Below are 13952 nucleotides of genomic sequence, written 5' to 3'. Positions count from 1 at the left end.
TCCTTCAAAAATATCCCCCCAAAAAAGCCCCAAACCACGAGTTTTCTGAAAAAAAAGTGTCTTTTATATCACTTAAATAACTCTAATCCAGGTATTAGGAGGGGGGAAAAAAAAAAGACCAGGCGATCACAAGAACATATTTATAGGAATCAAAATTAATTTAAACCACACAAAATAAATTAAAACATTAAATATTAACTTTCAGTGCAACATATACAGAAGACATGAGAGTAACCATGACTTAAAAAAAACCCAAAAATAACCCAAAAACAGAGGAAAAAGCGCCAGGTTGGTTATGAGGACTACGGGGAGGATTAAGGCCATGCTGGAGGTTGGAGCTCCAGCCCAAGGAGGTTTCCTAGGATTAAGGTTCATTTTATTATTAATAAAAAGCTTGTATTTGTCCCCAAAATGAGCATGGGCCGAGTGGCTGCCGAGGTTCTGTCTCTGTAGAAAAATAAAGCCCCATCCTGCCGGGGTTCTGGTTTAAAAACAATCATCCAGGAGGCAAAAACCAGGGAAAACAACCCAAAAACAAAGGCAAAGCCCACTGGCACAAGGGCAGGGCTCGGGCCCGTGGCTCTGCTGGTGCTGCTGAGCACATTCTTGCCTTGCTTCTTCCGTGGTGGTGGGAAAATGAGGAGAAAGGGGGAAAACATCCCAGAAAATAGACCGAAAGCAGAGGAGAGGTGCTGTGCCATTCCCGGGCTCCGGGGGGGTCCTGGCGCCGTCACACACCTGTGGGGAAGGAGGGGGTAGCGGGTTATACCCGGGGGGTGCTGGTGGTTGTGGTCCCACCATGGTGCCCCCGGGCACCTCTCTTGGCATGGCAGCAGGTGCCACCCCTCAGGTGTCCCCTGTCCCTCACCTGTCTCAGCAGCAGGTGCCACCCCTCAGGTGCCCCCTGTCCCCTCCCTGTCCCGGCAGGAGGTCCCCCCAGCCCTCACCTGTCTCGGCGTGGCAGCAGGAGGTGCCCCCCTTGAGGAGCCCCCCCGGTTTCTCCTGGCCCCCTCCAGGCTCCCGGCACCACGGGCATCGCTTCCGCAGGCGGCAGCAGCTGGAAGGGAGCGGGGAGGGGGCGGTCAGGGGGTCCCAGGCCCCTCCCCGGGATGTATCCAGGGGGTGCTGGATGCCCCGGGGTGCCCCCCACCCCGGATACTCACTGGATGAGGACGCAGACAGAGATGAGCAGCACCGAGGCCACCACGGCCACCACGAGCAGGGCCGTGATCGTCTGTTTCTTCTGGTTGGCGGCCACCACGGCCAGGAGGTCGGCGTGTTCACAGCGTGTCCCCACGTACCCAGAGTGGCACCTGCACCAGGAATGGGGACAGCGGAGTCACCCTGGGACAGGGGACACAGGGGAGGGACAGGGGAGTCACCCTGGGATAGGGGACACAGGGGAGGGACAGCAGAGACAGCCCAGAATAGGGCACACACAGGAGGGACAAGGGAGTCAGCCCCAGGGACAAATGGGAGGGACAGGGGAGTCACCCTGGGAAAAGGGATACACAGGAGGGACAGGGGAGTCACCCTGGGAACAAGGACACAGGGGATGGACACCAGAGGCAGCCCCAGGACCCGCTGGCAGCCAGCAAAGCCAGGCTCAACCTGGCTCTTTGGGGATCCCCACGGCACAGATGAGGGAACACCCCAAGGAAGCCCCAGGAGCTGCATCCCAGAGGTTTCCCGGCACTCACACACACGCTGGCTTGTCCTCCTGGACCAGGAACCGGCAGGTGCCGTGGAAGCAGAACTGGCTGTGGGAGTCAGGACAGTCGTTGAAGTGGGACCTCACGGCCGCTGCCACTGGTGGGCCTGGAGCTGGGAGCAAAACCAAGGACAAAACAGCATTTTTAGGGAATTTCCCAAGCCCAACACCTACCCAGCTCTGTTTTGGGGCTGGATGGCTTTATTTTGGGATTAGCACGTGGGATACAGTCCAGTGACCACCCAAGGGAGCCCAGACGAGTCCTGCTTAAACCAGCAGCAAAAATAATCCTGAAGGAATTTCCTAAAGAGCTTAAAATGGAGGAGGAGAGAGTTAAAGAACGTCGGAGTCGCTGCAGCTCTGACCGAGCCGGTGGCTTTGCCGGGATCCTGTTTTCCATTACATCCCACGCTGGTTTGAATTATAGACACGGGAAACAAATATCCTGCACTGGGATTATCCCGGGAATAAAGCACATCCGATCGCTGTCGTTTCAAAGCCACCTCAAGTTCCTGTGCCGTGGATTTATGGCAGGCCAGGGTAATTAAAGCCATGGATGCGGGAATGCTTCCGGGTCCTCGGGGAGCCCAGGCAAGGAACCACGGAGCGGGATGGCTCCCACAGGGATTTGGAGTTCACAGTGGGAATCACTGCCAAAATCAGCGCCTCGCCAGGAAAACCCCGACAGCTCCATCCCCAGGGATGGAATATCCCAGGAGAGCCCAGATTCCTCCTTCGGGCTGGAATATCTTTACAAAACTACCCCTTTTTAGGGTTTTAACCCACAAATCCAAGCCTGTGCCTGCTGTGCCCCCCATCCCAGATTCCAAGCCCCTCATGCTGGGCTCAGAGCCCTCTGGAATTGCTGAGGATGGATCAGCAGGGCTGGAAGAGGCAGCACGTCCCTTTGTCCCTGTGGTGCATCCCTGGATCCAGCACAGTTCCCGGAGTGTCCTGGCTCCTGTTCAGCCTCGGCGTTCCCAGCTGTTGCCCACATTGCAGCCAACTCCTCCTCCTCCTCCTCCCACCCCAAGGATCCCTGTCCCTGCAGTGTCCCCTCGGATCAGCTCCCACCCTCCAGCCTCTGGGATGGGCACAAATCCATTGGGAAAGGGGCTGCCAGCATCCTCAGGATGCCAGTGCCAACCCCATCACGGGGTTTTGCTCCCAAACCTCCCAGCACTGCTTCCCAAATAACGCTGTTCAACCATCCCATTATTCAGCGCCAAAAGGAGATCTGTCAGCCCAAAATGAGATTTCCCAGCCCCAAAAGGAGACTGGGAACACATCCACTGGGAAAGGGGGTGCCAGCATCCTCAGGGTGCCTTCCCTGCCACAGAGTTTTACTTCAAAGCCTCCCAGCACCGTTCCCCTTAATGCTTTCCCAAGCAATGCCGTTGAACCATCCCATTTTCCAATCCCAAAAGGAGGTTTCCCAGCCCCAAAGGGAGGTTGGGCACACATCCATCAGAAAAAGGGCTGCCAGTACCCTCGGGGTGATGGTAGTGCAACAGGGTTTTGCTCCAAAGCCTCCTGGCACCACTTTCCCAAACAACGCCATTGAACTATCCCATTTTCCAGCCCCAAAGACAGTTTTCTTGCCTCAAAGGGAGACTTTCCCAGCCCCAAAAGGAAAAGGTTTCCCCAGCCCCAAAAGGAAAAAGTTTCCCAGCCCCAAAGGGAGCATTTCCAGCCCCAAATGTCCCAGCCCTGCCTGCAGTCAGCCCTTCCCGAGACTGGCACATCCCATCGGAGCTGTGCCGGGAGAGAAGGGCCCTGGGCTGGCACAGCCCATTGTGCCACTTCCATGAATGAGCCACTTTATCCTCCCAGTGCCGCCAGGACCGTCAGGCACCAGCAGCTTCCCGGTGGGACACACTTCCGAGTGGTCACGCACCAGACTCTGAGGAATTTCCACCCCCCAAAAGCAAGGTGCATGGACAACAGCCACCACAGAGCCCAGCTTTTCCTTAGGGATAAAGTCCCTGTGGGGGCAGGATCCCACCCAGGGCCCCGTTATCCTGCAGGGAGGAGGGTGGGATGCCAGAGGATCCATGTGGCTGATCCCAGGCAGGCTGGAAACGTGGATGCCCCGCAATTCCCACTGGCACACTCACCATTCCGGGCTGCCGTGGTGTTCTCCAGCGCGTGGCACGCGGCGAGCAGGACACCTGTGGGAAGGGGCAGAGACGGGAATCAGCCACGCTGTGACCCCCCAAAAGCTGGGAGGGTTCACCAAAATCACTCCAAGAGTTTTAAGGAAAACGCAGGAATTCCTTGTGCAGGCAGAAGGAGGGGCTGCAGGGCAGGAAGGATTGGAATGACCCCCCCGAGCTGCCCCCTTAGGGGGGATGGAGCAGCCCCCCCGCTCTGAGCCTTCCTGGGCTGTGGAGCCAGCCGAGGGCAGCAGCCCCTTCCCTGGATTTGACCCAATTTCCTGCATGGATTTAATCGAACGGCGCAGAAAGGCGAGACAGACCCTCGGGCTTCACATCCAGCAAATCCCAGCGGCCCTGGAGCTTCAGGGATCACTGGAGCTTCAGGAACTGACCACAGCTTCAGGGATCACTGGAGCTTCAGGGATCAGCCATGGCTTCCCTGCTTTTGTTGGAGACCTCAGGGATTTTCTTCTCATGGAAATTTAATCAGGTTTTCCCATTTTTTTTGGCTCAGTGCTGGACAGTGCTCCATCCTCCGGCCCCGCTCTGGCTTGTCCCGATATTCTGCCCTCCACGCCAGGTGTTATCTGGGAAATGGCTCATCCCTGTGCCATGGGGTGGCTGTACCACTCCCTCCAGAGTTCTGGCTTGCCCGTTCTCCTGCCACGATCCCTCTCGGCTCCAGCAGTGCCTCTTCCCAATGTCTCTTCCCTGTCAGGTGTAACACCTGCCCCTGCAAAGCCCGGCTGAGGGGGAAGCCCAGCTTGCCCCGTGTGACCACCTCGTCCCTGGTGCCAGTCCTTGGCAGCAGCTTTCCATCCCCAATGCCAGCCGAGGGCTCCAGTGGCTCCCCATGGACACCTCATGGACACAGTGGAATCCACACCCTCGGTCTGACTGGCCCCTGGACCGGGGCTGCCTCCACCAGCCATCCCAGGCAGCTGCTCTCGCTTGGTTTTCTAGTCCCATCCCGTTCTCTGGGGACATTTGGGAAGCTCTCCTTGCCATCACCTCCTCTGCCAGCCAAGCCCCATGAAGTCACCCTCCTGGAATGAGCCCCCAGCTCACCGAGGGACTCCCAAGCCTTTCCGATGGACAGATACAGATCCAACAACTCCATCCCACTAATTCCCAGCCTCTGGTTCTCCCTCTCACTAACTCCCAGCCTCCCCCCCCCAGCAAAGGACTCAGCTCCTCTCGCCTCCGCCGTTATTGCTGGTGTCTGTTCCCTGCTCCAAGTTTTCTCTCCTGATCCGCTTGGCTCCAATTTCCCCTCAGCTCCAGCCCAGCCCTTGGAAGCATTTAGGTGCATGTATGTTGTGCTGGAGGGGGTTTTCCCCTTTTCCACAATATTCCAAGTGGATGCTTCGATCTGCTGGCTCGATGCATTTTATCCAGGGCTCCTCTCCCCATGGAGATTTGGATCTGATCCCCCAGGAGCCACTGCTCCTGGATGGGGGATTATGGTGCCCAGACAGGTGGGAAACCTGCAGATCAGCCCCCCGAGGTGGGCAACCATCGGGGTTGGAGAGGTCTGGAGCCACAGGAATGGGAAGCAGCAGGAGCAGAGGGGCCATGGGAGCCCCTGGATGAGCTGAGGGGTGTCACCGACACCCTCAAGGGATGTTCAGACCCCCCGAGGGATCCGGAGACGCGGAGCCAAAGCAGCAGCTCCAAGAGCTGGAGCGGAGCCAATTCCAGCCACTTTCCCGAATCCAAGCGCTGCCAAGCGGCTCTTTCCCACTGGGATAGAACAACCCTTGCCCCGGCGAGGAGCCCCGGAGCTGTGGGTGACACAGGCGGGGACACCACGTCCTCCTCGAGGACAGCGGGACAAATCCAACCGCGGATCCTTCCCGGTGCCGCATCCCACGAGGGGCACCCGGGACCCGGCTCCGCGTTCTCCCACATCCACACTCATCCCGCTTCCAGCCTGGGAAGCGCCTCCGTCCCATCCGCAGCATCGCCCCGCTCCATCCTGGAGAACCCCCGCTTCCCACTGCTCCCCCTTTCCCCGGCAACCACCACCCCTGCTCTAATTAGCCCCCAGCTCTAATTAACCGCCCTAATTAGCGGCCGGGGCCGTACTCACGCGTCGCGGCGAAGGCGCCTTCCCACAGGGAACGAACTTCGGGAGCGACCGCCCGGGGGATTTTATGGGATTTCACGGCATTCACGCACCAAACAACCACAAACCACCCCCAAAACCCCCAAACCCTTCAGAACCCGCCAGTGCGGAGGGGGCTGCGGGCGTCCCCCCCGCTCCCCTCGGCGGGTCCGTGCGGGGCAGGCGGGGCGCGGACCCCCCGGGCCGGAGCCCCCCGAGCCCCCCGGTCCCGGAGCGGCCCCGCACGTACCGAGGGCCAGCGCGGCCGGGCCGCCCGCCATGGCGGGGCTGCACCGGAGCGAGCGGGGCCGGCGCCGGGGCCGGGGCCGGGGGCGGGCGGTGGCGGCGGGGCCGCTGCGGGGCCGCTGCGGGGCCGAGGGGCGGCTCCGCCCGGCGGAAATGGGCGGCACCGGCCGGGCCGGGGCGGGCACAGTGCGGGGAACCACCGCCCACCGCGACCCCTCAGGGGAGCAGCGGGGACCCTCCTCGCGGGACCCCCCGAGACCCCCTCAGGGGAGCACCCGAGACACCCCCTCAGGGGATTATCCAGGACCCCCCCACGGAACCGCCCGGGATCCCCCTCAGGGGACTGTCCTGACAGCCCTCACAGGATCACCCGGACCCCCCTCACGGCACTGCCTGGGACCCCCCTTATGGGACGACTCAGGATCCCCCTCATGGAAACATCCAGGACGCCCCTCACGGGGTCATCCGTGACCCCCTCACGGAACTATCCGTGACCTCACTGGGCGCCCCCGTCACCGGACTACCCGGGACACCCCCATGGAACTACCTGGGGTCTCTGCCATGGGACCATTCGGGACCCCCCACACTCCCTGGAGTCCCAACACCCCCAGAGCCCCCAGCTCCGTGTCACCCCCTGACCGGGGTCCCCACAAGGAGGGGGAGCAGGAGGAACCAGGAGCCCCCCCCATCCCTCTTTGCACTCCCGTGACTCCCGGATTGCCAAATCTGCTGCCAGCACATCCTTCATCATCATCAACTGCTGCTGATCCCAGCCTTGGTCAGCCCAAAATCTACAGGGTCCCCACCCCACTGATCCCAACCTTGGTCATCCCAAAATCCGACTGGCCCAGCCGGGATTCCTTTTGGGGAAAGGTGTGTGTTGTGGGGACATTGTTTGGGGACAAAGAGACTGTGGTGGCCCAAATCCATCTGGTGGCTGACACATCCCCTGTGATCCATGAGGATCATCCCCTGGGATACCGTATTTAAGCCATGGAAGCCCCCAGGGGTGGGAACAGGCAGGGGGTCCACCCGGACCCCGCTATGCCAGGAGCCCCCGCAGCCGTGCCGGGCTGTGCCGGCGTCCCGTGGGAGCTGCTCCCAGCCCTGTGGTGGGAGCGGGGCCCAGCCCTCCCCGTTCCCAGGTGATACCATCTCCCCTCGGCACTTGAAAGCGGCTCTTTGAAGGGGCTGGGAGCCAGCTCTTCCCAACGCTGCCGATCCCGAATACCCAGCACCCCAAAATCCATTGGAATGTTACCTCAGAACACAAGCATCCCAGTGCCATGACCATCCCCAAATCCCACTGGAGCCTGTTGGATCATGGGGGGCCTGTGGGCTGCACATCCCGGGCTCCCTGTTCCTTCAGGCACTCACAGCATTTCCACCCAGTGGGGCTCATCCCAACCATCCCAAGTCTTTCCCATCTGCTCCAGGCAGATATATCCCCAAGGACAGGACAAATCTGGCTGCCACATCCTGGGGTGGTGACACTCAGTGGGGTCCCACCAACCCCATGAAGGATCCTCTGCCATTGCCAGTGATTCCTCTCCCAGCCATCCAAGGGGAAAACACCCTGGGAGCCGATCCCAGTATGGGAAAGGCAGGGTGTTCCCCCCATTCCTGCTTTCCTGGGACGATAACAGGGAAGCAGAGGTTTCAAAGAGGTATCTTTGTAAGCAGAGGTTCCTCCTGTGCCATCGTCCTCCCACCCACTGGGAATCAGCATTGGAAGCATTAGCTGCCGTTGGAATGGGAATGGTGGCAGGGCCAGGGCAGTGGAGTGGGCAGGAGGAGCCAAAGGGATTTGGGCTGATCCCGAGTACCTCAAAAGCACCTGCAATGTCATGGGCAGGGTGTATGAAAAGGTGACTCTTTCCTGCCTGGCACCACCATCATTCCTGACACCCACTGGCATTCCCGACACCCACCATCATCCCTGACATCCACCAGCATTCCCAGTTCCCACCAGTATTCCCACCACCCTCCAGCATTCCCAGCACCCACTGGCATTCTCAACACTCCTCAACATCCTCTACCAGCATTCCCAACACCCCCCAGCACCCCTGACCCCCACCAACATTCCCGATCCCCACCCTCTGGAAGCAGCACCCAGGACATCACCCCACACAATCCAGCCCTCTCTGAGCACTGGCTCTGGAGTTCCAGGGCTCCAGTCCCTTTTCCCCAAGTTATAAAACCACAAACCCAAGCCAGGTGTTATTTTGGGATTATAAGGATAATTAAATTGGGATTCTTTAATTGTTCCTGCCCTGGGAGCCTCCGGGGTTTGGGTTTTCCTTTTGGAATTGCTCTTTGTCCATGGTTTATGCTGGGTTTGGGATTAAAGGGTCATTCCCAGGGGCAGATCCCACAGATCCAGCAGAGCCGAGTTGAATCTGGGATAAATCCATCAATTTAGGGCAAATCCCTGAAAAAGGTGTATAAACCCCTTCACCTTCAACCTCCATTCCCTCCTCTTTCCCTGCCTGTGGGATATCCAGGGTGGAAGGTGACACTTTGGACCCTTCCATGCAGCATCCAGTGGGAAACCCACCCAAAACGTGGAATTTGGGGATTTATCCAGGCTGGAGGGCAAGGCTTTGGACCCCTCCATGCAGCAGTTGATGGGAAAACCCACCCAAAATATGGAATTTTGGGGGTTTGGGGAATCCCCCCCCTGCCAAACACCCTCTGTGCCCCCACGGGGACAACTCCAACCCCCTGGGAGGGACAGGGAATATTCTCCTCACTGTGGATTCTCATCCCTCTTGTGCTCCCATGATTTAAATCACTGATATTCCGATGTGGCGATGAAAAAAACCAGGAAAAAATCCCCCCAATCCCCCCGTTTCCCTCCCTCCCTGGAGAAGTGAGGAACAAGGGGGCTGTGTGTTCTCGTGTCCGGCAGAAAAGCCTCCGGCCGCCTGTTTGCTTTGGATGGGGAAGGTGAAAATGAGGCAGAGGGAAAACACGGCGCTGGGCTCCCCCCGGCCCTTCCCGCCGCCTCACACAATCCCAAATTGTAGCCGCCGGGATGGGTTTGGCTGCTCCGGGGAGCCCTGAAATCAATCAGGCGGCGGCAGAGGGAGGGAACAGCCCCTCCTCCCCCCGTGTTTATTTTCTTAATATATGGGCTGAGAATAAATTAAATGTTATTCCCAGGGTCAGGAATGTTGCTGCTCTGGAGAGTCCCAGCCCCGGGATGCTCCGATCGCTGCTGCCCCATCCTGGATTTTGGGGGTCTGGCCCATGCCAGGGCTGTTACTGGAAGGCCAGTGCCTCCAACATCTCCCCAGCTCCAAATTTTGGGGGTCTGACCCATCCCGGGGCATCTTCATCCCATTATCGGGCAGGCATCACCTCCAATGTCTCCTCCATCCCACTAAAAATGGGGCTTTATTGGGAATTTTTTCCTGGCTTTATCTTACAGGTTCTGTTTTTCCACCGGCTTAAAAGGCTCTTTCATAGCCAGGATTTTCCCCGTGAATGTCCATTTTATTCCAGTTTTTTTTTCTTTCTTCCTTTCCTAAATAACTTCTCAGGGTTTTCTCCCTTCCCTCCCCTTTTCCTTACTCCCCCTTTTCTGTTTATGTCCCTTTTTTCACCTAAAACCTCCATAAATAAAGGATTTTGGAGCAGTCCAAGGCTGGACACTAACAAGGGCTTTGTTGGCTGCCGGAATGCTGCCGGCTCCGGGTTGGCAGCTCCCGGGATAATGTCAATAATGGATCAGTTAGCACCAGATTATATTAAATATATGTTTATCCAGCAGTGGTAGAGCAGGGATCAGCATGTCCAGAGTGAGCAGGAATTCTCCCTGGGAATGCAGGAGAGGGGCTGATCCCGCTCTGGAGCCGACCCTGTGGTGGCTCTGGCAGGTCCCTGTGCCAGGTGTTTTGGGGTTTCCCAGCTCTCCATGACCTGCTGTGGTCATGGGAAGCCACGTCCACCCGTGCCACGGACACAGGGATCATTCAGCTGCGGTGACCGGAGCATGGAGAGCACTCGGGCGGCTGCACGTCTGGCTGTGCCCTCAGAAACCCCGAATCCACACTCTGGTTCTCCTCCTCCTCCTTGGGATCCCTCTGGGGTTTTGTGGTGGAACCCCAAATCCACACTCTGGTTCTCCTATTCCTTCTAGGGATCTGTCCAGGGCATTGCAGTGGGACCCCAAATCCATGCTCTGGTTCTCCTTCTCCCCCTCAGGATCCCTCTGAGGTTTTTCAGTGGCTGAGTGGGGAAGGGCAGGAGGGTGTTGGGGTGACTTTTGGGGGAGCAGCATTCCCAAATGACACCGGGAAGGGGCTGGGAGGCTCAGGATACCCTCCCAGCACAGGTGGGACCCCCAGGCAGGTTTCCCCAGCCATGCAGCCAAGGTGTTCAGGCTTGAGATTCCTCCCTGTGTCCTTCCTTTCTCCCTGAGCCACGGAGCAGGGCAAAGGGCCAGGAAAGGGTGTCCGGCCAGGAAAAAGCCCCCGGAAAGCAGCCGGCGGTGGAACAGAGGCTCTCAGTGTCCGGGCCATTAATCCGGGCGGTCACAATGCTGGCAGTGCCCCCGCGGGAGCTGTTTGTCCTTGTTCAGCCTGTTTATCCAGCGCTCCCATTGTGCCGGCCCGGCAGGAGCGGCTCCGCACCCTCCGGAGCGCTGACTCAGCGCCCGCGGCCCCGCTCCCCACGCGGCGACCGCCCGGGAATCCATCCCCTGCCCGGGAATCCATCCCCTGCCCGGGAATCCATCCCCTGCCCGGGAATCCATCCCCTGCCCGGGAATCCGCCCGCTCCCGCAGCCGGGCAGGGCATGGCACCGGCACCTGGGGGTGGGATCAGTACCTGGGGATGGTGTTGGGACCTGGGGATGGCATTGGCGGAACCAGAGCCAGGAGGTTTGGGATGGCATCGGCACCTTGGGATGGCATTGGAACCTTGAGATGGCATCAGCACCTTGGGATGACAGTGGAACAACCAGAGATGGGAGGGGAGGGATGGCATTGGCACCTTGGGAGGGCATTGGTGCCTTGGGATGGCATCGGCACAACAGGAGCTGGAAAGCTTGGGATGAAATTGGCATCTTGAGATGGGATCGGCACCTTGGGCCGGCATTGCCAGAACCAGAGCCAGGAGATTTGGGATGGCACCAGCACAGCCTCTCGGCTGCCCGGGATCATGCCCAGAGCTCCCATCTTTCCCCGGGAACGTGGGAAAACAGCCCTGTTGTGGTCCCTGCCCCGGGCTGAGCCTCCCCGGCGTGATAGGCGATTCCCAGCTCCCTCCCACGGGAATGATTCACCTTTGGAAGTGGAGATAGGGGTGAAGGATCGCAGGCCAGGAGCCGCGGGAGCCACGCGTGACTCAGCCCACAGGAACGGCTGGAATGTGTCCCTGCCCCAGGAAGGCCACACAGGTCTGACAGGTCCAGGCGCTCTCCGGAACTCCTTCGGGAAGCAGAGGAAGGCCCTGGAGCCATCGGATGTTCCCAGGCACTCGCAGATCCCTGAGATCTTACACAGCTCACACCTGCGTTTCCCAAGGGAGACAAACCGGGAGGGGAAGGTTGGGATCTGCTCCTGATCCTGGCAAGGTCATGGCACAGCCACTGCTGCCAGACCCTAAACCACTCCAAAGCTCGGAGTTTGGCTCATTATGGAGCTGGGAAGAGCCAGCAATGACCCTCTGGCAGACAGGGAGTCCAGGAATTTGGTGTCCCCCACCTTGGTCTCCCTGCTCTGGGCAGTGGTGGGGACCAGAGACCTCACCTGTACACTGGAATGCTGTGCATTCCAATGGATCCAGGAGCTGTGCCAGGGGACCTTCACGCAGAAGGTGACAGGCTGGTGGCACCACGAGGGTCCCCCCCCTCCATGGATGAGATGGGAATGGGAAGAGGAGCTGCCGTGCCAGCCCATTCCATCCCGACCCCCCCAGATCCCTTTTAAGGATCAAGTGTGACCCCACAGGGCCCCGAGGCCGAGGGGACTCTGCAGGGGACACATCCTGGCTGAGCCACCAGGGTGGGGGTGGGAATTGGGATGAAACACAAACATTCCATGGGAAGAGCCCGGGAGAGACCCAGACTTTGCTCTGGTGGCAACACTGAGCTGATTCTGCACTGCTGCCAAACAAACCCCGACGCCGGGCCAGGGCCAGGGCTGGAAAATTTCGAGTGCCAGGAGCAGCGCGGGCACAGCCGGGAGTCACCGGGGTTGCAGGGACAAACCCTGGGATGATGCCACCAGCTCTGCCCTCCAGGCATTCCGATGGATCCAGGAGACAGGGCTGGAGCAAGGAGGGGAATTCGGGCAGGGAGCAGGCATTAGTTTTCTGGGGATTGCTGCTATTTTGGGGCTGTGTTGCAACATTGTCCTGAGCGGTGACTTTGTGCCTCGGCCAGGTGACGGCACCCAGGGGTTTCACAAGAGGGAAAACACCCCCTGCATGTCTGTGCCAGCTCCTCACCCTCATTTCCCGGTCATGGAAAAGGCACCAGGAGCCTTCAGCCCCTCAGGATGGACCAGAGCTGAGTGTGCTTGGAGTTGTCCAGGGACATGGAGCCGTGGCCTCTCTGACGTGCACCGTGGTTTGTGTGAGCACATTGGAAAATCCTTGGCAGCCCCAAAAACCTAGGAATTAGTAAAAAACAAGGTAATAATGGCAATAATGATCAGTTATGATAATGAAATAACAATGAGAATAATAATAATAAAAATTCATCCCTTTCTTCTCCCATCACACCAAGAAACTCAACCCCAAAGTTCTCCACATCTGTCAGGGCTCTGTGCTGGTTCCCAAGGCTCCAGACCTGCTCAGATCCCAGTGCCAACCCCCTGGCTCCATCGGAATCCCACCGTGGCCTCCCCATTGCCCCTCACCCCCCGATATCTAAACCCAGTGAAAAGAACCAGGAGTACAAAATTCCACCAGAGCATCACAAAGGCTGCTGACGTCAGGGAGGAGGAAGGCTCCGGGCCAGGAGAAGGGAAGCTGTGTTTGGAAAATGACAATTTCTGTCTCGGAAAGGCGGCTGTGAAAGGAGCCCTTCTCCGGGAGCCGGCGCCGAACAAGAAAAGCCTTTGAACGGCGGGGAAGCGGCTCGGCCGGGGGCCAACCCGCCCAAAATCCATCAGGAGCCTGGCTCCGGAGCTGGGAGACATCCTGGCACAGCTCATGGGCCAGGGGAGATCCTGTGGCCTGGGAAGCAGGAAGACATCCCAGCACAGCCAGTGGTGCCAGGGGGATCCTGCACCAGTCCCGCTGTGCTGGTGTCCCACCCGCATCCATTGGGACGGGGATGGCACCAAGGTCAAGGTGCCAATCTCTTGATCCATCTGCCAGCAGCTCCGTGGAGAGAACAGGAGAAAAATATAAAAGAAAGAGGAAAAAAATCCCTATTTTCCCACACACTCCTTTGGCCAGGGATTTTTAAAGGTTCATCTTGCACCCACAGGCACCCACTGCACTGGGACACCCAAGGAAAACAATTTCCTACTAAAATCCAGTTCCTTCTTCCTATTAAAATCCCATTTCTTCTCAGTCAGACACCACAGATGTCCTTGGGTGAGTTGTTGGATGATCCTTGTCACATCCCAGCTCCATAAAACCCAAATGCTCCCAAAACAGGGATTCTGCCCTCCCAGGCTCCCCCAGTATGTGGGCCCTTTGTTTGATTGAGAACACGGGGCTGAGAGGAAACGGCGTCAGGTTGTGCCAGGGGAGGTTCAGGTTGGATATT

The 13952-nt window shown here is 58.6% G+C and overlaps 1 protein-coding gene across 1 annotated transcript; it reads right to left on the bottom strand.

Moving 5' to 3' along the window:
• Window positions 1–49: 49 nt before the first annotated feature.
• Window positions 50–6286, bottom strand: TGFA (transforming growth factor alpha). The gene is made up of 6 exons (XM_032712826.1): window positions 6228–6286; window positions 3829–3882; window positions 1701–1824; window positions 1164–1313; window positions 948–1057; window positions 50–738 (listed from the first exon to the last, which is right to left on the bottom strand). The coding sequence occupies exons 1-6, from the start codon at window positions 6256–6258 to the stop codon at window positions 731–733; spliced, it is 477 nt and encodes a 158-aa protein (XP_032568717.1). The 5' UTR covers window positions 6259–6286; the 3' UTR covers window positions 50–730.
• Between the last annotated feature and the right edge of the window lie 7666 nt (window positions 6287–13952).

This window comes from Chiroxiphia lanceolata, chromosome 28, assembly GCF_009829145.1.
Source record: "Chiroxiphia lanceolata isolate bChiLan1 chromosome 28, bChiLan1.pri, whole genome shotgun sequence".
NCBI classification, from domain to species: Eukaryota; Metazoa; Chordata; class Aves; order Passeriformes; family Pipridae; genus Chiroxiphia; species Chiroxiphia lanceolata.
Note: the sequence above shows the minus strand (reverse complement) of the source record. Positions and strands in the feature narration are given on the sequence as shown.